The 23,582-nt window shown below is 38.4% G+C and overlaps 1 protein-coding gene across 1 annotated transcript; it reads left to right on the top strand.

Annotated features, from left to right (window-relative positions):
- The first annotated feature begins 5,483 nt into the window (after positions 1–5,483).
- On the top strand, positions 5,484–5,870 carry LOC127799737 (uncharacterized). The gene is made up of 2 exons (XM_052333962.1): positions 5,484–5,679; positions 5,743–5,870. Exons 1-2 carry the CDS (start codon positions 5,484–5,486, stop codon positions 5,868–5,870), a joined length of 324 nt encoding a protein of 107 aa, XP_052189922.1.
- Positions 5,871–23,582: the final 17,712 nt, after the last annotated feature.

Below are 23,582 nucleotides of genomic sequence, written 5' to 3'. Positions count from 1 at the left end.
TTAGTTGGTCGGGAATTCCTCTTTGTTTCATTCTTGAGCGTTTTTAAGTTCGGTTTTCATCATAACCCCCCCTCATTTAATCTTGTTTTGACAGTTCGTTGGGAGACGACCTGGGGAGCATCCTAGCTGCAAACCATTCCTAATACATACACTAATCTGATCGGCTCGACAGCCTCTTTTTAGGCCATTTTGTGTTTTTTTAGCCAAATTCCAACGTTTAGACCACTTTTTAGGCCATTTTGTGTGTTCTTGGTGTGTTTATGTGATCTTTCCTTGTGTGTTTTTGTTTTATTTTTGTTCTTGTTGATATTTAGTGCATGACCAGATCATTTAAGGGTGAACTAATTGATTTAGATCCAAAAATTGAGAGGACCCTTAGGCGACAAGTAAGAGAACTTAGGTCTCAAGATAGGACAGTGACTACTAATAGTGTCTTTCCCATTGTCTTTGATACTGTGTCTGAGTTCCAACCTACATTGATCAATATGGCCGCCAATAAAAATAATGGCAATGAGAATAGGAATAATGGGAATGATGCTAACAAAACTATTAAAGAATTGGCTGCCCCTGATGTGCATTATCAACCCTTGTGTATTCACTATCCTCAATTGGAGGCAAACTTTGAACTGAAATCTGGATTGATACATTTGCTTCCTAAGTTTCATGGTCTTGTAGGTGAAGATCCACACAAGCATTTAAAGGAGTTTCATGTGGTATGCTCCATCATGAGGCCGTAAGGGGTTGATGAAGAACAAATAAAGCTAAGGGCATTCCCTTTCTCTCTTGATGGAGCTGCCAAAGACTGGCTGTATTACTTGCCACCCGCTGCCATTACCAATTGGGATGGCCTGAGGAGAATATTTCTGGAGAAGTTCTTCCCTGCTTCCAGAACAGCAGCCATCCGGAAGGACATTTGTGGCATCCGACAGATAGGTGGAGAAAGCTTGCATGAGTATTGGGAGAGATTCAAGAAGTTGTGTGCTAGCTGTCCTCATCACTAGATAAGTGACCAGCTCCTCATTCAATATTTTTATGAAGGCTTGCTCCCCATGGACAGGTACTTAGTGGATGCTGCATCTGGAGGAGCCTTAGTGGAAAAGACACCAGCTGCAGCCCGGGACTTAATTTCCAAGATGGCTCAAAATGCACAACAATTTGGTACCAGGTTGAACACTCCCATGAATACTGTCAATGAGGTTGGTTTTGCTACACCTATGGACCAACGGAGAATAGAAAATAGGCTGGAGGAACTAACTTCAATGGTTCACCAGTTAGCCCTTGATAGAAACCAGCCCCCGCAGGTATGTGGCATTTGTTCATTATCTTCACATGTAACTGATCAGTGCCCACAATTGCAAGATAACACAACAAAATCATGTAATGGAATCGTCCCTGGAAGACCGTTTCAGCAACAGCCACAACAGAATAGGTATGATCCCTATGCTCCCACCTACAATCCGGGCTGGAGAGACCATCCCAACTTCAGATATGGGGGTGCTTCAACTCAACCATTCCAACAAAGGTTCAATGCACCGAGTCAAAGTAATGCCACACAAATGAAGCAACAAGCACAAACAGTACCCAAGGCCGAACCGAGCTTGGATGACATAGTGCAGCAACTGGCTGCCAATACTCTCAAATTCCAACAACGGACTGACACCACCATACAGAATTTGGAGACACAGATTGGGTAGTTAGCAACTAACATAAATGAGCTAAGGAGTCAAGGCTCGGGTCAGCTACCTTCACAGCCAATATCCAATCAAAAGGGAAATGTGAGTGCGATCATGCTACGTAGTGGTAAAGAAGTGAATGTTCCAGAGAAGGCACAAGAAGAAACCAGTAGGAAAGAAGAGTCGCAGCCCCTCTCAATTCAAGGGGCCAAGTAGCACATCAACAGTGATTAGGTCCAGGGAGAGAACCCCTACACCAATCCATTGCCTTTTCCTCATAGAGCCACTCAAAACAAGAAGAGGGCTGAAGCTGAGTTGGATAAGGAGATCATGGAGACTTTCCAGAAGGTTGAAGTCAATATACAACTCTTGGAGGCCATCAGACAGATTCCCAAGTATGTCAAGTTTCTCAAAGACTTGTGCACCCACAAGAGGAAGCTGAAGGGAAATGAGCAGGTCAACCTTGGAAGGAATGTCTCAGCCTTAATCCAGCCCGCCATGCCTTTGAAATGCAAAGATCCAAGGACGTTTACCATTCCTTGCACTATAGGAGAGCTGCAATTCACAAATGCTTTGCTAGATTTGGGTGCTTCCATTAATGTAATGCCTAAGTCTGTTTATGCATCCTTGCAGGTTGGCCCCTTGAAATCCACAGGAGTGGTAGTCCAGCTAGCTAACAGGAGCACGGCCTATCCCACGGGAGTCTTGGAGGACGTGCTGGTTAAGGTTAAGGATCTTATCTTCCTAGCTGACTTTTATGTTTTAAATATGGAAGATGATAACAAGCTTGAACATGCACCATTGATACTAGGCAGACCTTTCTTGAAAATTGCTAAGATAATAATTAATGTGCATGAGGGTACCTTGTCTGTGGAATTTGCTGGTAATACTATCCATTTCAACATTCTTGATTCCATGAAGTATCCTTCAGAAGATCATTCCTCTTGGCATGTTAATTCTATTGACTTGATGGTTGATGTTGCATGTGCTGATCTAGCTGACTTTGTTTCTGAGTTCCCCACCATCCATGACTTTCCTGATAGTGTGCATTGCCCTGATTATCATGATGGATTCAGTAAGTGTGCCGTTTGTTCTGAGATAGATGAGTTTTTAAATTTTTCTGAATCTGATATGAGTTTTCAGCATGCGCATCCCGCTACCTCACACGACTCTCATGAGCCTTCCATGGCGAATGTTTCCCTTGCTGAGAATGTCATGCAAGCAGATGGTTCTCTTGACTTAAACACAAACAGGTTGCTGCCTTCAATCCAACAGCCACCTGCCTTGGAGTGCAAACCTTTACCTGACAACCTCAAGTATGCTTACTTGGAGGAGGGAGAGAAGTTTCCAGTGCTCATAGCCAACAACCTCAGCCCTGACCAAGAGAAGAGATTGCTGGACCTACTTAGGAGGAACAAACGAGCAATAGGCTGGACCTTGGCGGACATACCAGGTATTAGTCCTTCTTTGTGCATGCACAGGATTCATTTAGAGGAAGGAGCCCGACCAGTGAGGCAGCCACAGAGGAGACTCAATCCCGCCATCCTAGATGTGGTCAAGAAAGAGGTAAGTAAGTTACTTTCGGCTGGTATCATCTATCCTATATCTAATAGCAAGTGGGTGAGTCCAGTGCAGGTTGTTCCCAAGAAGACAGGTTTCACAATGGTGGCTAATGAAAGAAATGAGCTAGTGCCCATGAGAGTGCAGAATAGCTAGAAGGTCTACATCGACTATAGGAAGCTCAACCAAGCAACCAGAAAAGATCACTTTCCCCTTCCATTCATCGACCAAATGTTGGAAAGGTTAGTAGGTAAATTGCATTATTGTTTTCTTGATTGCTTTTCTGGTTATTTTCAGATATGCATAGCACCAGAGGATCAGGAGAAGACCACCTTCACTTGTCCTTTCGGCACTTTTTCCTACCGAAGGATGCCATTTGGCTTATGTAATGCTCTAGGTACGTTCTAGCGGTGCATGATGAGTTTATTTTTTGACTTTCTTGAGCATTGTATGGAAGTATTCATGGATGACTTGTCTGTTTATGGCACCTCATTTGATGACTGCTTGGTTAGCTTGGGTAAAGTTTTGGAAAGGTGTGTTGAGAAAAACCTTGTTTTGAATTATGAAAAATGTCACTTCATGGTTGAGCAGGGCATAGTCTTAGGTCATGTTATCTCCAGACAAGGTATCGCGATCGATAGTTCCAAGGTGGATGTCATTGCTTCTTTACCTTACCCCGCGTCTGTGCGGGAAGTACGATCTTTCCTTGGCCATGCAGGGTTTTACAGAAGGTTCATCCAAGATTTCAGTAAGATTGCCATTCCATTATCCCACCTCCTCCAAAAGGATGTGGATTTCAAGTTTGATGAACAATGCAAGCAAGCCTTCAAGGAACTTAAGAGGCAATTGACTTCTCCGCCGATCATCCAGCCACCCAACTGAGAGTTGCCCTTCGAGCTCATGTGTGATGCTTCAAACTTTGCAGTAGGCGCCGTTCTCTCTCAGCGGGTGAATAAGAAGTCGCATGTCATTGCCTACGCCTCACGTACCCTGGACAGTGCTCAAGCCAATTACACCGCGACTGAAAAAGAGCTCTTAGCCATTGTCTTTGCTTTAGATAAATTTCGATCATACTTATTGGGATCTAAAGTTATTGTGTTTTCTGATCATGCAGCCTTGAAGTTCCTTCTGAAGAAGCACAATGCAAAACCTAGGCTTATCCGGTGGATGCTGCTACTCTAGGAATTTGATATTGAGATCAAAGACAAAAGTGGAGCTGAAAACTTGGTAGCTGACCACCTGAGCCGGATACCTGCTTCTCCCGACTCGTCTGACATGGATCATCCGCCTATCAGAGATAATTTTCTAGATGAGTTGCTTTATCACTTACATGGTACTGAACCTTGGTATGCTGACATGGTAAATTTTCTAGTTGCTTCTGAATTACCTGCACATTTTAAGAAAGCACAATTACATAAATTTAAAAGCGAAGCTAAGTACTATGTATGGGATGATCCTTATTTGTGGTGCTTGTGTAGTGACTAAGTCCTTAGGAGGTGTGTCCCTGATCATGAATTTGCATCTGTCCTACATTTCTGTCACACTCTTGCATGTGGTGGTCATTTTGGTCCGCAACATACTGTTAGAAAGGTCTTAGACGCAGGGTTATATTGGCCATCCCTTTTCAGAGATGCATATGGATTCTGTAAGAACTGTACACGTTGCCAACACACAGGTTTAATTTCATGCAGAAATGAAATGCCTCAGAAACCTTTATTATTCTGTGAGATATTTGATATATGGGGCATTGATTTCATGGGTCTTTTTCCTGTCTTTTTTGGTTTTGTGTGCATTCTTTTGGCTGTGGATTATGTTTCGAAATGGGTGGAAGCTAAAGCCACCCAGACTGATGATTCTTCTATGGTTGCAGATTTTGTTAGATCTCATATTTTTTGCAGGTTTGGCATTCCCAGGGCCATCATCAGTGATCAAGGATCCCACTTCTGCAACAGAAAGATGCAATTCATGCTCCGAAAGTATGGGGTTTTACATAAAGTGGTGACGCCCTACCATCCACAGACCAATGGGCAGGCTGAGGTTTCAAACAGAGAGATCAAGCACATTCTAGAGAAGACAGTCTAGCCCAACAGGAAAGACTGGAGCCAAAGGTTGGAAGATGCACTTTGGGCCTACCGCACGACCTACAAGACTCCGATCGGCATGTCCCCATATCGACTGGTCTTTGGAAAAGCATGTCATCTGTCGGTAGAGATCGAGCATAAGGCCTATTGGGCGGTGAAGCAATGCAACATGGACATGACAGAAGCTGGTTCCAAGCGGAAGCTTCAATTACAAGAGCTTGAGGAATTGAGGTTAGCGGCATATGAGAACTCCAGGATCTACAAGGAAAAGACCAAAGCTGCACACGACAAATTGATTGCCAAGAAGGAGTTCAACATTGGCAATAAAGTCCTCCTCTACAATTCACGCTTAAAGCTGATGCCTGGTAAGTTGCGTTCTAGATGGGTTGGTCCTTTTGTCGTTACTCATGTTTTTCCTTATGGTGCAGTTGAGATTATGGACGCGTCAACTACGAAGAAATTCACAATTAATGGGCAGAGGCTTAAACATTTCTACGAGGGCTTTACAGAACACACAGTGGAGGAGCTATCTCTCTTAGACCTTCCCCCAACCTGATACCACCAGGCTGTTTCTCTCTCCTTACTTTTCTTACTTGTCCTATACATGATTCTTGCTGCATGCTTACATTGAGGACAATGTAATGTTTGAGTGTGGGGGGGTGGGGGGAGTTTTATAATAGAAGTTAAAAAAAAAAAAATTTACAAAATGAGGCAAATTGAGTTTGAAAGAATTTGGCATGTTTAGAAAGTCGATCTTATCTTTTTGGGCTTTCAAGTAAATTGGAAATGAGTTTGGCTTGGTGGATTGATTGAGGTAGTCTTTGTGAGGATATTTGTGCTCATGCATGTTCTTTCTTATGCTATGCGTGCATTCACTAATTATGGGTATCACTCTAGAGCTTGTTTTGAATCTTTATTGAAGCTATCAGTGCTCAAGCATGTGAAAAGATGATTAAGGCATTTTTTCATTTTACTCGCCATACCCATAAAAAAAAAAAAGATTTTTTCCCTTCTTTAGGTTAAAGAACATTCATTGCATCCCTTGATTATGGCAAAATATTAAGCAAGTCCTTTGGAATCAAAAGAAAAATAAATAGAACGGCCAAAGGCCAAGGTGAGATGGAGCGTAAAACGCACTCGCTAAGGTGAGATGGAGCGTAAAACGCACTCACAAAGGTTGGGATGGAGCGTAAAACGCACCCACCATTCCAAAAAAAAAAAAAAAAGGTTCTATTTTCTGCTTGCTTAATAGTTCTTCATTGATCTTGGATTGTCTTGAATGTTTTCTTTCTTCCTAAGGTTTACTTTTCATTGTTATCTTCCTATCCCTTTTCACCTTACCATGTTAGAGCCATGAATAAAAGTCTTTTTGATTTGCATGCAAAAAGCATTGAGAGTGGAGATTTAGAAGATGAGCATATCTGGTAGTGGAATTATGATTGGGTGGAGTTAGGCATAGCATTTGAGGAACTTGAGAGCATATTCTTATTCTATGAGGGTCTGCTTATTTTGACTCGTCTTACCAACTGAAATTGCCATACTACTTGTTTGTCTAGGAAGTGTAAGAAAGATGATCTTTGAGTGTTGAATTCCTATAAAACTTGCCATGCCTCTCATTTTGCATTCATCGCATCCTTTTTGTTTGAAAGAGTGAATGTTAGCATTTAGTGTTTTGCCCAGGAGTGCAAAAGTCTAAGTATGGGGGAATTTGATAGCACGCATATTTTATATTATTTATCCTTCTTATTCCATCTTCATTGCACTCTATTTAGGTTATTTCATGTGTCTTGTGTTTATTTTATTTTATTGAGCTTTACACTATTTTTATTCTTATTTGGCAGATTTGGGCCGCAGATTTGAGCTATTTCGATAGAGGCGCAAGTGGGCTTCGCAAAGTGGACGGACATCGAGTTTGAAAGAGGCAACCATACTTCATTATGGGTTATGGGTGAATTTAGAATCCATTGGGCCCTATTTAATTAATTAAATTATGGGCCATATATAATAAACAATCCCTAAGCCCATTTAGCCTAGGTTTTTCTTTTTCAAAACCCTACAAATAAGAGCTAGCAAAGAGGCATTAGGGTGGCCGATTTTGGAGGATTTTCACCGCTTCTATGGAAGGCTAATTCGCTTGTAATCTGCTACATTCTTGTACCCCTTGCCCGGTTTGAGTCTTAGTCATGTAGTCGAATCTAGTTTGGAACTTGATTCTCATGTTCTTATTGATGATTTTGTTTCTTTTCCTTCTATAATTTTATGTATGTTTCTTTTACGCGGTTGTGTGAATGCATGCATGATCTTTGGATAGGTTTAATTAACGTACTCAGTTAAGGCTTTGATTAGAAAGAAACGACATATTATTGTATGAGTGATTGCTCGTTTTGATTTAATCTTTTACGGTTGTAGAAGAGTAGAATCAAACCAAACAGATTATTTTCATAAGTGAGACAGGGATTACCGCGGTAAGGAGTTGGGGTTTGTAGCGGGTTACGTTTTAGTTGGTCGGGAATTCCTCTTTGTTTCATTCTTGAGCATTTTTAAGTTCGGTTTTCATCATAACCCCCCCTCATTTAATCTTGTTTTGACAGTTCATTGACAGTTCTTGATCTTGTTTGAGGCTTTTCCACACACTTTATTTATACTCACAAAGATATTGATCCACTTACATTTATCTTCCCACAAAAATATTATTTTCATTAATTTTCCCCATTACCAATGCATATAATATTTTCAACAATTAATTAATAAAGGCAACAACTCTAATGTGCAAACTAAAATACCCATAACACCTAGACCCACTAACGGGTCGTTACAAAAACAAAGGCACGAGGTACAATAAATGCTCCTGAAGCTAACATGGAAGAGCCTTTTCAAGAGAATGAAATATTGCAACGGCCTGTAATTGATGTAAATATTGATCTCGGAGGCACTTTACAAGATGATAATGGGCTAGTAGAGGAAGTTGATGTCTCCAATATCGTTTAGGAAGAAGAAAATGATGTGGATGAAGAATCTGTTTCAGAAGAAGACGAGGAAGATATATTATCTGATGACAAGGATAGTGACCAGGAAGACATTGATGAATATATAGAAGAAGATGACTGATAGTTTTTTTTTTTTTTTTTGTGCATGCTAATTAATAGCCTTTGTATTTTTAAAATATGAATATTAATAATTTGTGTACCTGTACTTTTAATATGATGACTTTGATGTTAATGTAATTTTATTTTTCATATATATATAATTGTCGAAATAGATGTCAGAACATTCAACACCTTCGGGTTGGGGAAGAGGTAGAAGTAGAACATCTTATAGGACCACTGATAAGGGTCAATATTTCCTATATCCTAATGAATTATATCCCTATTTTGGCTTTATAATTATGCTTAAAATAAATAATTATTTGCATTATATATTATTACAGGATGAAGCAAGAAAGCTGTCTTCTACAATTAATTAGGGGCATAAATCGAAGACGTTGGATTACCCATTATTGTTGCTCAAAATCATGGGCCAACTATGGAGTCTAGAGGATGTTTCATGTGCACTTGGCCCAACAATCAAATAGAATCCAACATAAGACAAGCCTAAGCCCAAGCTCAAGCCCAACACAAGGAAGGCCCAAGCCCAAGCCCAAGCTCAAGCCCAACACAAAGAAGACCCAAAGCCCAAAAATATGAAAAGCCCAAGTCCCACAAATAGGATGACATCATCGCTTACATCATGGGATAGGATGACATCATCGCTTACATCATGGGATATGATGACATCATCGCTTACATCATGGGATAGGATGACATCATCGCTTACATCATGGGATAAGATGACATCATTGCTTACATCATGGTTAAAATGACATCATTGCTTACATCATCAATTAGATATTTTGTATTATTAAATTATATAATTAAGTGGTTTCCATTACATCTTTTAGCCTATAAATAGAGCACTTAGGTGCACTTGTAAGAGGGGATTATTCTTGAATGAAATTTTAGTTGTTTTAATTGCTCTTGTTCTTTTTTATTTTCTCTTGCAAATCTTACTTCTTCTTTTTCTTATTTAAATTCTTATGTCATTTATTGTTACTTCATTATCCACCGCCTAAATGGTCGGTTAATTTCTGCCTTTAAATTCTTGCAATTTCAATTATTATCTTTCAATTATATACCGCCTATATGGTCGGTCAAAATAGTCTTTCAATTATTGTCTTTAAATTATATACCGCCTATATGGTCGGTTAAAAAATAGTCTTTTAAATACTGTCTTTTAATTCCCGTCATTTAAATTCCTGCCAATTTATTTTAAAAATGGAAATGAGTAGCTAAATCTAATCTTGGGTTAAGGCGAGGACAGTGTCCAATGTTCTTGAATCTCAAGATAAGCCAAACCTCGATGAATGCAAGATTTATCTGAGTTAAACTCGAGTTGAGTGTATAAATGATTTTGTGAGTTTGGATTGGGTCATCATCCTAACTTAGAACTCTCATGCCATGTATGAAAGTTGCTAGAATTGGAGATGAGATATACCCAAGCTCAGACAATCAAATCATAGTCTCTAGTATAATAAAATTTACAGTGATATCTTAACCCAGAACCATCATATCATGTATGAGGGTTGCTTAGCTAAGAATCATTCGTATCTTGAATTATAACTACGAAACGATCCTCTGTTTATTTCAGATTAATATTGCTGTTTAAATTACTATAAGAGATTTATAAGGCATTGGTTCTGAACTCGCCTCAACCCAAGACCTTTTTAATATTCAAAAAAAAAAAAAAACCTTTTCACAATCAGGAAAACTTAGCTCTCTTTGGATAAATCAACCCGAATGAACCATTCTTTTGTTAAATAAACCTCCCAGTGAATCGACCCGGACTTGTCCGGAATTTATATTTGTGCTACAACTACACTCACACACTGGTGAGTTTAAACCTCCTCACCATTTCAACACTGAACATCCAAAACTGATTAACGCTATTTAAATTGTAGGGTGAGGAGTGCAGCCAAATTTTGGCGCCGTTGCCGGGGAAGTTGAGCAGAAGAAAAAAATTCACTCCACGGGTAACTTTGTTCTTAATAATTTTTTTTTTTTTTTTTTTTTTAACTGTTTGCATATTATTCAAATTGTATGAGACTTAGATCTGGTAGAATCTTAAGCCATCAGTTAAACCATTCTATAGATTCTTTATCAGAGACTGAAATATCACTTTTACAATCCATAATGTCTCAACAAAATGAAAACCTATCTGCTCACGGGAGTGATCATGGAGAACATGATGTTGATGAGATTAAACCTCTCAGGGATTATTTGAACCCTCCAAGGCAAACCACTCCCTCTTGCATAATCCTACCAATAAACCATCATCGATTTGTCCTTAAACCAGGTACCATACAAATGCTCCCCACATTTCATGGTATGGATTCTGAAAATCCATATACACACATGAGGGATTTTGAAGAGGTATGTGGTACCTGTGGGGATCAAAATATTCACGAGGACACTGTTAGACTAAAACTCTTCCCGTTCTCACTCAAAGATAAAGCAAAAATGTGGTTAGGGACTCTAGAGCCTAGATCAATAGGAACTTGGAGGGAGATGCAAACAAAATTTCTAAAAAAATACTTCCCAGCTAATAGAACAGCATCACTCCAAAGGCAAATGATGAATTTCGTCTGTAAACCAAATGAAACATTTGCTCAAACTTGGGAACGTTTCAAAGACCTCTTGCATTCTTGCCCACACCATGCCTTTGAACAATGGCGGGTAGTTAGTTTCTTCTTTAATGCCTTAACTCCTAATTTGAAAATGCTGGTGTCCACCATGTGTAATGGTGACTTTTATGAAAAAACTCCTGAAGAGGCTGTTGCATACTTTGACCATGTAGCTGAAAACTCTAGAAATTGGGAAGTTGGGCCATTAACCATGGGAGATTTGAGAGACCAATACAATCCACAACCAAAGGGAAAACTCCAATTAAATGAAACTGATGACATCAGTGCTAGATTAGCTCTGTTGACAAAGAAAATGGAAGAATTGGAGATGAAAAAAATGAAGGCTATCAATGAGGTAGAGGTGCATTGTGTAGTGTGTGAAGCCAATAGCCATAGAACAGAGGAGTGTCCAACTCTCCCTGCTTTCAAAGAAGTGTTGTATGGCCAAACTTCAAACTCACAACCAAGGCAAACAGAGGGTAGGATATACCAAAATCAGAACCAGGGTGGAAATTATCAAGGGTACAACCCAAACTCAAATACCTACCATCCAAATTCTAGGAACCACCCAAATTTCTCTTGGAGAAATGACTCAGCACCTCAGCCACACCAACCATTTCCCTCACAACCACAGCCACAACCTCAGCCACAGCCCTACCAACCTAACCAAGGACCATCTGGCTCATATCAGCCACCGCATAAGAGATCCCTAGAGGATACTCTACAACAATTTATGCAAGGGCAGATGGGGAACAATGCTCAGGTAGCAAAATTCCAAGAGCAAACAAATAGGGCAATTGAGGACATGAGGAGTCAGCTAACTAAGCTAACTCAAACTTTGACTGTGAGAGAACCTGGGAAATTCCCTTCTCAACCAAATCCCAACCCCGTGAGGCAAACAAATCAAGTGGAATCATCAAATAGTGGGAACTATAATCATGAGCAGGTGCAAGCAGTCACTGTCCTTAGGAATGGAAAAATAATTGACAAACCAGATGACCCTAGGACAAACCAACCTAATGCACAAGAAGAAGAACAAAATGAAAATATAAAAAATGACAATGCTCCAGCTTTGGAGGAAAAACTTGAAAACAAAAAAAAGGAAGATAAAGAAAAAAATAAGGTGGAAGAATTCAAGAGCAACCCTGCACCACCATTCCCTCAAAGACTTACTCAAACAAAGAGGGAAAAACAAAATGCTGATATTTATGAAGTGTTCAAGCAGGTGAGGATTAACATTCCTCTACTTGATGCAATCAAACAGACACCATCTTATGCAAAATTCTTAAAAGACTTGTGTACTGTTAAAAGAAAGATCAACATCAAGGAGAAAGCATTCTTAACCGAACAGGTGAGTTCCATCCTGCAACTTAAAACACCTCCTAAGTACAAAGACCCTGGTAGCCCAACCATTTCTTGCATAATTGGAAGCCAGAGGGTGGACCAAGCACTCTTAGATCTAGGAGCAAGTGTCAATTTGCTTCCTTATAGTGTATATCAGCAACTGGGCTTAGGAGAACTCAAGCCAACAAGAGTTACCCTACAGCTTGCTGATAGGTCAATCAAAGTCCCTAGGGGGATAGTGGAGGATGTATTAGTGCAGGTGGACAAATTTTACTTCCCTGTTGATTTTATAGTCTTGGACACACAACCCCATCAAGGCCCTCAACCCCCTGTTCCAGTCATTCTTGGTAGACCATTCCTAGCAACTTCAAATGCCATAATTAATTGTAGGAATGGAATACTTAAGTTATCATTTGGAAACATGACTGTAGAGATGAATATCTTTAGAGTTTCCAAACAACACATAGCTGAGAATGAGGTGGAGGAAGTAGATTTGGTTCAAACATTAGCTGAGGACTATTTTGCAAAAGAATTTTTGAACAAATCTATGGAAGAAGATCAAGAAGAGAGAAAGTTAAAAGAATTAGAGAACACTAGGGAGGAAGAAGCAATGCCTGTGGCTCAATGGATTCCCAAATCAGAACCATTGGGTTCTCTGAACAATGAGGAGTCACAATCTGATAATACCTCACCCACACCTGAAATGAAACCTTTGCCAAGTGAGTTAAAATATGCATTTCTAGGTGATGAGAACACACTCCCCGTAGTCATCTCTTCAAGTTTGACATCCCAACAGGAAATTCAGCTGATAAACATTCTGAGAGCTCATAAAAAAGCCTTAGGTTGGACCATCTCAGACTTGCATGGAATTAGTCCTTTGACTTGCACTCATAGGATATTTCTAGAGGAGGATGCTAAACCTGTTAGGCAAATGCAGAGGAGACTCAATCCTAACATGAAAGAGGTGGTTAGGAAAGAAGTGCTAAAGTTGCTGGATGCGGGTATTATATACCCCATCTCTGATTCAAAGTGGGTCAGCCCCACTCAAGTGGTCCCAAAAAGGTCTGGAGTCACAGTGGTGAGAAATGAAAAGAATGAGTTGATCCCTACTCGCATCCAAACCGGATGGAGAGTGTGCATTGATTACAGAAAACTCAATGCAATGACTAGAAAAGACCATTTTCCATTGCCGTTCTTGGACCAAGTCCTTGAAAGAATAGCTGGACAAGCATTCTATTGTTTCCTTGATGGTTATTCAGGATATAACCAGATTGACATTGCCCTAGAGGACCAGGAAAAGACCACTTTCACATGTCCATTTGGGACATTTGCCTATAGACGTATGCCTTTTGGACTATGCAATGCCCCTGCCACCTTCCAAAGGTGTGTGATGAGTATTTTTAGTGAGATGACAGAACACATTGTGGAGGTTTTTATGGATGATTTCTCTGTCTATGGAGCTAGTTTTGAGGCATGTTTAGAGAATTTAGAGAGAGTTCTAGCTCGTTGTGAAGAAACCCACCTTGTGCTTAACTGGGAAAAATGTCATTTCATGGTCAAACAAGGTATAGTCCTAGGGCATATTGTCTCTGCTAAGGGAATGGAGGTGGACAAAGCCAAAGTTGAAGCCATCCAAAAATTACCAGTCCCTAAGAGTGTTAAGGACATCAGGTCTTTCCTTGGGCATGCTGGGTTCTATAGGAGATTCATAGCATCTTTTAGCAGCATAGCCCGGCCTCTGTGTAATTTGCTCTCCCAAGATGTTCCATTTGAGTGGACATCATCTTGTCAAACCTCTTTTGAGAGGTTAAGAAATGCTCTCATCTCAGCCCCCATTATTCAACCACCAGATTGGTCATTGCCCTTTGAACTCATGTGTGATGCAAGTGATTATGCTGTAGGAGCAGTCCTAGGGCAAAGAAAAGATAAAAAACCTTATGTCATCTACTATGCCAGTAAAACCCTCAATGAAGCGCAAAAGAATTACACAACAACTGAGAAGGAATTATTGGCAGTAGTGTTTGCATTAGAGAAGTTCAGATCATATCTGGTGGGGTCATTGGTCATTGTTTTCACTGACCATGCTGCTTTGAAATACTTGCTCACCAAACAAGACGCCAAACCGCGTCTTATTAGGTGGATTTTGTTACTCCAAGAATTCAACATAGAAATCAAAGATAAAAAGGGAGTAGAAAATGTGGTGGCAGACCATTTGTCTAGACTTCCATGCCAAGACCTTAATCTAGACAAGGAACCAATCAGGGACACCTTTCCAGATGAACAACTCTTCCTTATCAATGATACCTCAACCTCTGTTACACCATGGTATGCAGATCTGGCCAACTATCTAGCCACCGGTCTAATTCCAAATCATTGGACCAAGCTAGATAAACAAAAATTCTTTAGGAAGGTTAGGACTTATTTCTGGGATGACCCTTACTTATTTAAGTATTGTGCTGACCAAATTTTAAGAAGGTGCATCCCCGAGCATGAGCAACAGAGTGTTTTGAATTTTTGTCATACTCTTGCTTGTGGAGGTCATTTCTCCACAAGAAAAACATTGGCCAAGATCTTACAAAGTGGATTCTTTTGGCCTACCATGTTTAGAGATGTGCATCAGTTCTGTAGTTCATGTGATAGATGCCAAAGGCTAGGAAGCCTAACCAAGAGGAATATGATGCCCTTGCAACCCATTCAGGTGTTAGAAATTTTTGATTGTTGGGGAATAGACTTCATGGGACCATTTGTTAATTCAGGTGGACACGAGTACATCTTGTTAGCTGTTGACTATGTGTCCAAGTGGGTAGAAGCAATCCCAACAAGAACAAACGATCATCGGGTTGTAATGAAGTTTTTGAAAGAAAATATTTTTAGTAGGTTTGGAATGCCTAGGGCCATCATAAGTGATGGAGGTTCTCATTTCTGCAACAAACCAGTGGCTGAATTAATGAGAAAATATGGAGTAGTCCACAAGGTTGCAACCCCATATCACCCTCAAACCAATGGCCAAGCTGAATTGGCCAATAGGGAGATAAAAAGGATTTTAGAGAAAACAGTCAATTCTAATCGCAAGGATTGGTCCTTGAGGTTGATTGATGCACTTTGGGCCTATAGAACTGCTTACAAGACCATTCTAGGCATGTCTCCCTACAGGTTGGTATATGGCAAGCCATGTCATTTACCAGTTGAAATAGAGCACAAAGCCTACTGGGCCATTAGGAAGATTAATGAGGAATCAACAGAAGTGAGCCTTAATAGGAAATTACAACTTAATGAACTTGAAGAACTTAGGGATGAGGCATTTGAAAATGCCAAATTGTCTAAGTTGCATATGAAAAAGTTGCATGACCAACACATCAACAGAAAAAAATTTCATGTTGGTCAGCAGGTGCTTCTCTACAACTCAAGGCTTCATTTGTTCCCAGGGAAGTTGAGATCAAAATGGACAGGACCCTATACAATCAAGACCATATCAGAATATGGGGCAATAGAAATTGAAATCAAAGAGTCTGGACAATGTTTTAAAGTGAATGGTCAAAGGCTGAAACCATATCTAGGCATAGCTGAGAAAGAACTTGTTGAAGGAAATGAAGAAATGGTGGAGTTGGGTGATCCACCATCAATGGTTGAGTGACCTTTAGGAACACATTCGTCTGGGAATCTGACGTTAAAAGACCACCTTTCCATTTAGGTTAAATGGATGTTTCTAGATTTGAAAAAAAAAAAAAAAAAAAAAAAAAAAAAAAAAGTATATAAAAATTTGTTTCTTTTCTGCATTACTTAAATAGTGTTTCTCTGTGTGCAATCTAAATAAAAATTTTTGCATACGAGTTCATGCATTGAAGATCGCCAGGTATGCCTATCCTCTATCCTTTTATTGCCGATTGAGGACAATGCGCAATTCAAGTTGGGGGGTAAGGTGTACTTAGGAATTTATTGGTGTTTGAATTTAATCTATTGTGCAAGTAATTTTGTTTGACTCGATAATAATACTTTGTGTGGTATATATGATTTTATTAAGCACCTAAAAAAAAAAAAATTTTAACTAACCCCAAAAATTAAAAATAAATAAAAAAATAAATAAAAATAAAAACTAAAAAAATATATATATATTTCAAAAAAAAAAAAAAAAAACCAAAAAAACAAAAAAAAGAAAAAATATATATATATATAATAAAAAAAAAATTGAATTGAGAGAGACAAAATTGGCGCTGGTGGCGGCCATTTTCTCGGGCAGTGCAATCACACTGTCCTATAAAGGAAGAGGCGCACTGCCAAATGTTGAAAAATGAGGCACCGAGCATTGAAAAAAATAGACGCGCCTGACCCTACAATTATGGCGTGCCTCGAGCCAAGTATAGAATAGTGACACCCATTGCTCTATAAGAGACTCCATATCTGTATGAGCCAAACCACACTTCTGCAAGCAAGCTCAGTTTCCTCTCCTTCGTGTTGTTCTTCGATCAGGTATTTTCGTTCATTTTGTAAGATTTATAGTTTCTACTTTTCTCTTATTATAGTTGTCTTTTGATTTAAAAAAAAAAAAAAATGGATCTTCAACTATCAAAAATCCGCAAGTACTATCCATCTCTCCCAATGAATGATTTGAAACAAATTTATATTGGTAGGTGTGAAAGACTTAGGATATTGATGCGTAATAACATCCCTGAAGATATTCGTTGGCTGATCGAAGCAAAAGTTCGATTAGCTGGCGAAACTTCACCTAGTTTTAAGCACTTCCCGGGCTTAGGGAAGAGTAGTTTTGCAAAGAAACGAAGAGCTAAAAGAGTGAATGGTTGTCACAAGTGTGCTCGTTGGACCTGTAACACTCGATGCAAATCTGTGGGGTTTACGTCCGTAAATCGAGAAGATAAAATTAGTTTCATAAAGGATGGACTGAGTAAGGAGTCATTGGATGATATCCGATTGACTCTTGAGACGCATCCATGTGGAATAGTGCAAAGAGAACTTCTTGCTTTATGGACCCAGTTCATAAGTGACCACCAACGCTATAGTCTTGGGAATCTGACTAAAAACGACCCTGTTTGCCAATCTATAAGAAAATTGGATGGGAAGCTTATCCTCGCTTCATAGAAAGTGTTTAAGCCGTTTCTGGACGTAAAACCAGAGGAAGATGTGAGCCACAATCACAACTACTTGTACATACGCATGATTTTTGTTTGTATTTATTTCTTGTTGAATTGTTGTATAGCTACTTTTGATCGCCAAACCTCTTTCCAGGGCATACAAAAGAAACAAACATGGAAGGCCAGTTAGTTCGTCGAATCAAAACCATATGTGTACTTTGTGGCTCTCAACTTGGGAGTGATATTTGTTACGCACTTGCAGCAAGCGAACTAGGCCAAAAATTAGGAGAGAAAAAGATTAATTTGGTATATGGAGGGGGAAATCGTGGGTTGAATGGTTATGTTTCACAAGCTGCACTTTTTGGAAAATCATATGTGGTAGGTGTAATGCCAATCCCTTTGGCTGAACCACGTATTTCTGGGATTACACGCGGTCAACTTGTAGAAACGACTTCTATGTCTGAGCGCATGGCTTGTAAGATTTATCAGTCAGACGCTTTCATCGCTTTACCAGGAGGTTTTGGTACACTTGAAGAAATCTTCTGTATAATCTCTTGGGCCAAGAGCAATCTGCATACCAAACCCATTGGACTTTTAAATGTTAACCATTTTTTCGATGGGTTGCTCTCTTTTATTGATCAGGCTGTGGACCAACAGTTCATTTCTCCTTCAGCAAGAAAGATTCTTATTTCTGCATCCACCGTCGAGGAGCTGCTAGAGAAATTACATACTTATGTTCCACAACACGATCCTTATGAGCCTCAGATAGATTGGTCTAAGGCAATCAAAAACAAGCGGCAAAAAGGTTCGATTAATTTAGAATTATCCCTGTAAGGCAAGTCTATGATAAGATGGCTGAGTAAGGAGTACTTTTTGTACTCTTGAGACGCATCTCCTATGACTTGTACAAAATTTCTTTTCTTGTGTTCTTAAAAATAAAAAAAAATAAAAATAAAAAAAAAAATAAAAAAAAACTGTGGAATGTTGTTAGGCGAGTCTATGATAAGATGGCTGAGTAAGGAGTACTTTGTACTCTTGAGACGCATTCTGTTTATCTTATGACTTGTATGAAATTTTTATTTTGGTGTGAAAATATAAAAATATATATATATATATGGTATGCTCATTTGTTTGTTTGAGTTTTAGCAGTTCACAGTAAATCTATGGACTTATGGAGTTACAGGTATTCCTAACAACCCTATTTTATTACTGCAATTCAAGTTGGGGGGAGTAAGGTATATTTATGAATTATCTGGTCTATGTTTAACTGTGAATTTGCAATTGCATGCTTGTAGTTTTGTGTGAATTAAAAAAAAAAAAAAAAAAAAAAAAAAAAAAATGTGTGTGCTTTAAATAATGCTATCCCTAAAGCTTTGGAATTGTACACTGATAGCCAGTTGAATTTGCAATATGAATCATGAATGCATTAATTTCTTATTTGAAAACGTATATGTATGGAATTAGAATAGATGATTTGCATGCATCGGGTGTTCAATAATTAGAAATTGGTTTATCTGTCATAAAGTCAAAGGCAATGGTAATTAGCTGATTAGCACACTGCATGATCCCTCAACAGAAGTAAAGACTATTACCCGAGTGAGTGTTTGAGCCTGATAATCGTTACTTCTGAGTGAAATAACACTTACTCTAAATATGCTTTATTGTTTATCTCATCTTTTCAATAGCTTCAAAGCATCAATTAGCTTTGAATGTCTAGTATGATAGCGGATGAATTTGGCTGGTTTCAAACTCTGAATTAGTTGACTGAGTAACATTGTTTTATAGAAGTATGATAGGGAGAGCAATTTCTTTCAATTTGGGCCTATTAACCTTTTTCTTTCTTTACATTAACCTCCATTACTAGCCCATTTGAGCTGTTCTTAGCACAATTTCTTTCCTTACCTTCGTCTAAACCTGTAACCATATGAAGTTTGTCTAACCTGGTGTGTTTCTAGGAATCAGTCTATCTCGGTATTTTCATATAAAAAAAAAAAGAGAAAAAAAAAAAAAAAAAAAAAAGAAAGTTCTCTTAGCTTTTCAGCATGAGTGTTTCAAAATAAATGCTGAAGAAAAAAAAATATGTCTAATTTGAGATTAGTGCCAAAAAAAAAAAAAAAAAAAAAAAAAAAAAAAATCCTGACACACCATTTGCACACTTTACCCTTTTCTTTGACAACCCGTATTAACCTCATAGCCCCATTACAACCTAGTTTGGCCTCTCTTGATGCTATAAATCATGTGATCTCAAGATTCGAGTTCGGAGTAGGGAATTCTGTTTAAATTCAGAAGTTATTTATCTATGGCATTATTCCAGTCATGAAGCTATGTTAATTTCCCTGTTCTTTCATAAAAATACGTTCTTTGTATTTGGGATGACACCGAGTTTGAACTTGTTATACATTTACTCTTATAACGGTGCACCCCTTTGTGTGTACACCTGAGGAATCGTTTTATTAGAGAGAAAATCCATAGTAAGGTTTAAAGTCAAAACTTCGAGGGAGTAAATCTGTGTATTGATCATCCTGATTGCCATTCCTAAGATTGTATGACCTTTAACCATAAATCTAATTTTGAATGTTCGACTTATTTTGAATGTTCTACTCTACGCATTTTGGTTTCAAATTTGAAATTTTTATATTCATGCAAGTATTGCGATTAGATCATGGCTGGTGTATAATCTAATTGCTAAGGGACTAGCAATATTCAAGTTGGGGGGTGTGATAAGGGTCAATATTTCCTATATCCTAATGAATTATATCCCTATTTTGGCTTTATAATTATGCTTAAAATAAATAATTATTTGCATTATATATTATTACAGGATGAAGCAAGAAAGCTGTCTTCTACAATTAATTAGGGGCATAAATCGAAGACGTTGGATTACCCATTATTGTTGCTCAAAATCATGGGCCAACTATGGAGTCTAGAGGATGTTTCATGTGCACTTGGCCCAACAATCAAATAGAATCCAACATAAGACAAGCCTAAGCCCAAGCTCAAGCCCAACACAAGGAAGGCCCAAGCCCAAGCCCAAGCTCAAGCCCAACACAAAGAAGACCCAAAGCCCAAAAATATGAAAAGCCCAAGTCCCACAAATAGGATGACATCATCGCTTACATCATGGGATAGGATGACATCATCGCTTACATCATGGGATATGATGACATCATCGCTTACATCATGGGATAGGATGACATCATCGCTTACATCATGGGATAAGATGACATCATTGCTTACATCATGGTTAAAATGACATCATTGCTTACATCATCAATTAGATATTTTGTATTATTAAATTATATAATTAAGTGGTTTCCATTACATCTTTTAGCCTATAAATAGAGCACTTAGGTGCACTTGTAAGAGGGGATTATTCTTGAATGAAATTTTAGTTGTTTTAATTGCTCTTGTTCTTTTTTATTTTCTCTTGCAAATCTTACTTCTTCTTTTTCTTATTTAAATTCTTATGTCATTTATTGTTACTTCATTATCCACCGCCTAAATGGTCGGTTAATTTCTGCCTTTAAATTCTTGCAATTTCAATTATTATCTTTCAATTATATACCGCCTATATGGTCGGTCAAAATAGTCTTTCAATTATTGTCTTTAAATTATATACCGCCTATATGGTCGGTTAAAAAATAGTCTTTTAAATACTGTCTTTTAATTCCCGTCATTTAAATTCCTGCCAATTTATTTTAAAAATGGAAATGAGTAGCTAAATCTAATCTTGGGTTAAGGCGAGGACAGTGTCCAATGTTCTTGAATCTCAAGATAAGCCAAACCTCGATGAATGCAAGATTTATCTGAGTTAAACTCGAGTTGAGTGTATAAATGATTTTGTGAGTTTGGATTGGGTCATCATCCTAACTTAGAACTCTCATGCCATGTATGAAAGTTGCTAGAATTGGAGATGAGATATACCCAAGCTCAGACAATCAAATCATAGTCTCTAGTATAATAAAATTTACAGTGATATCTTAACCCAGAACCATCATATCATGTATGAGGGTTGCTTAGCTAAGAATCATTCGTATCTTGAATTATAACTACGAAACGATCCTCTGTTTATTTCAGATTAATATTGCTGTTTAAATTACTATAAGAGATTTATAAGGCATTGGTTCTGAACTCGCCTCAACCCAAGACCTTTTTAATATTCAAAAAAAAAAAAAAACCTTTTCACAATCAGGAAAACTTAGCTCTCTTTGGATAAATCAACCCGAATGAACCATTCTTTTGTTAAATAAACCTCCCAGTGAATCGACCCGGACTTGTCCGGAATTTATATTTGTGCTACAACTACACTCACACACTGGTGAGTTTAAACCTCCTCACCATTTCAACACTGAACATCCAAAACTGATTAACGCTATTTAAATTGTAGGGTGAGGAGTGCAGCCAACCACACCTTCGCCAGATGCCAATTCTGGTTCGCAATATTCTTCTCCTGACTCCACATATGTTGTCCAATCCACACAATTCAATCTCCAGTCACCACCCCCACCACCACCCTCACAACCTTTTGCTCCCATGCCTCATCAGTTTCCATATCCTGAAACCACGATGCCATGGGGTTATTATGTGTTAGTTCCTAATGATGGCAAATATATCCCAAGAGGGGGGTGAATTGGGATTAGGTAGATTTTCGATAATTTAAAACTTTGATTGTTGGTAGAATACTAGGGTTCGAAATATAAGCTATATGTTTCGAAATAAACATTTCTGTTAAGTAAGTTTTGAAACCTACTATATATGTTTCGAAATCTACTTCACTGTTTTGCTTGATTTGAAATCGTTTACCTTGTATTTCAAACTAATGATCTTTGGTAAAGATGATATACATAAATAAGAGTATACCAAAGATGTTTGTATATCAAAGATATGTTTTCTATGTATATGTATAAGTTTATGCACAAGAAAACTATTTTAGACTTTGATAACAAAACATATGAAAGCATGTGTAATAGGCAATAATGATATGCGAAAGCTAAAGAACACTTGCACACAAGATTTATAGTGGTTTGGCACTCGCCTACTCCACTACCTTCAAGCTTACCCACTTGAAGGATTTGCAATCCGAATCACTTTTACTAGTGATCACCACAACAAGGGTTTTATCACGGTTCACCCCAAAACCTTACAATATGAGTTTTTACGGGCTCAACTCAAACCTAGCACCAAGTGAGTTTTTACGGGCTTAACTCAAACCTTACACCAAGTGAGTTTTAAGGCTAAACTCAAACCTTTGACACAATGAGTTTTAGGCTCAACTCAAACCTTTATGCCAAATGAGTTTTAGGCTAAACTCAAACCTTACAACAATCAAGATAAATAAAGTTTATCTTTACAACCCAATGGAATGTATAGCAATGAATATCTTACCAATGTGGTTGTACAAACCTCTTAACTTGAGGTGAGGAAAGCTGGAGAAATGGGACTCTTTGTTTACATTTTGCTTCTCCTTTTTCACATCACAATGCACATCTATGAATGAATGGATCTTCCTTGAAAGCTTGTTAAACGGATTTAGATCATTTGTTCTTGTGTGTGTGTCTCTAGTGTGTGCTCACTTGTTGTATCTTGTTCTTGCTCTATCAATCTCTATCAATCTCTTATTGTCTTCAAATACCTGCTATTTATACCAAGATATAGAAATCTGGCTGTTTATAGCCATTAGAGACAAGATAGGAAAGTAGGTTTCGAAACATGCAAAGTGTGTTTCGAAACATCACATAAATAGACCAAGGTTTCGAAACATAAACAACAGGTTTCGAAACATACAAGCTTCCAGCTGGACAAAGCACTTAGAGGTAACAAACAAGTGGGAGACAAACACTTATACCCACTTTGAATATTTTAAAATCACTCACATTCAAATTCAAATTTGAATCTCATAGCATGGCGAATGCATTAATAAAATGATGTGAGAAGCATACAAAAATGCAGCACACATGCATCTCGGTTTTCGAATGATCTGTTGACAGAATGTCAGAGGTTTCGAAACATGACATGATGGGTTTCGAAACATATCTCTCTGAAAATGAGGTTTCGAAATATACCTCTCTGGAAATGAGGTTTCGAAACATAGACATATAGGTTTCGAAACATGGTTCAAAAC

Source organism: Diospyros lotus, chromosome 4 (genome assembly GCF_014633365.1).
Source record: "Diospyros lotus cultivar Yz01 chromosome 4, ASM1463336v1, whole genome shotgun sequence".
Taxonomy (NCBI): Eukaryota; Viridiplantae; Streptophyta; class Magnoliopsida; order Ericales; family Ebenaceae; genus Diospyros; species Diospyros lotus.
The sequence above is the reverse complement of the archived record's forward strand: the minus strand, read 5'-3'. Positions and strand labels throughout refer to the sequence as shown.

Excerpts from the sequence above, each read along its gene's own strand:
- LOC127799737 (XM_052333962.1), top strand. The coding sequence starts at position 5,484 with ATGGACATGACAGAAGCTGGTTCCAAGCGGAAGCTTCAATTACAAGAG. Across the intron at positions 5,680-5,742 it reads ACGCTTAAAGCTGATGCCTG|TTGAGATTATGGACGCGTCA; the intron begins GTAAGTTGCGTT and ends CTTATGGTGCAG.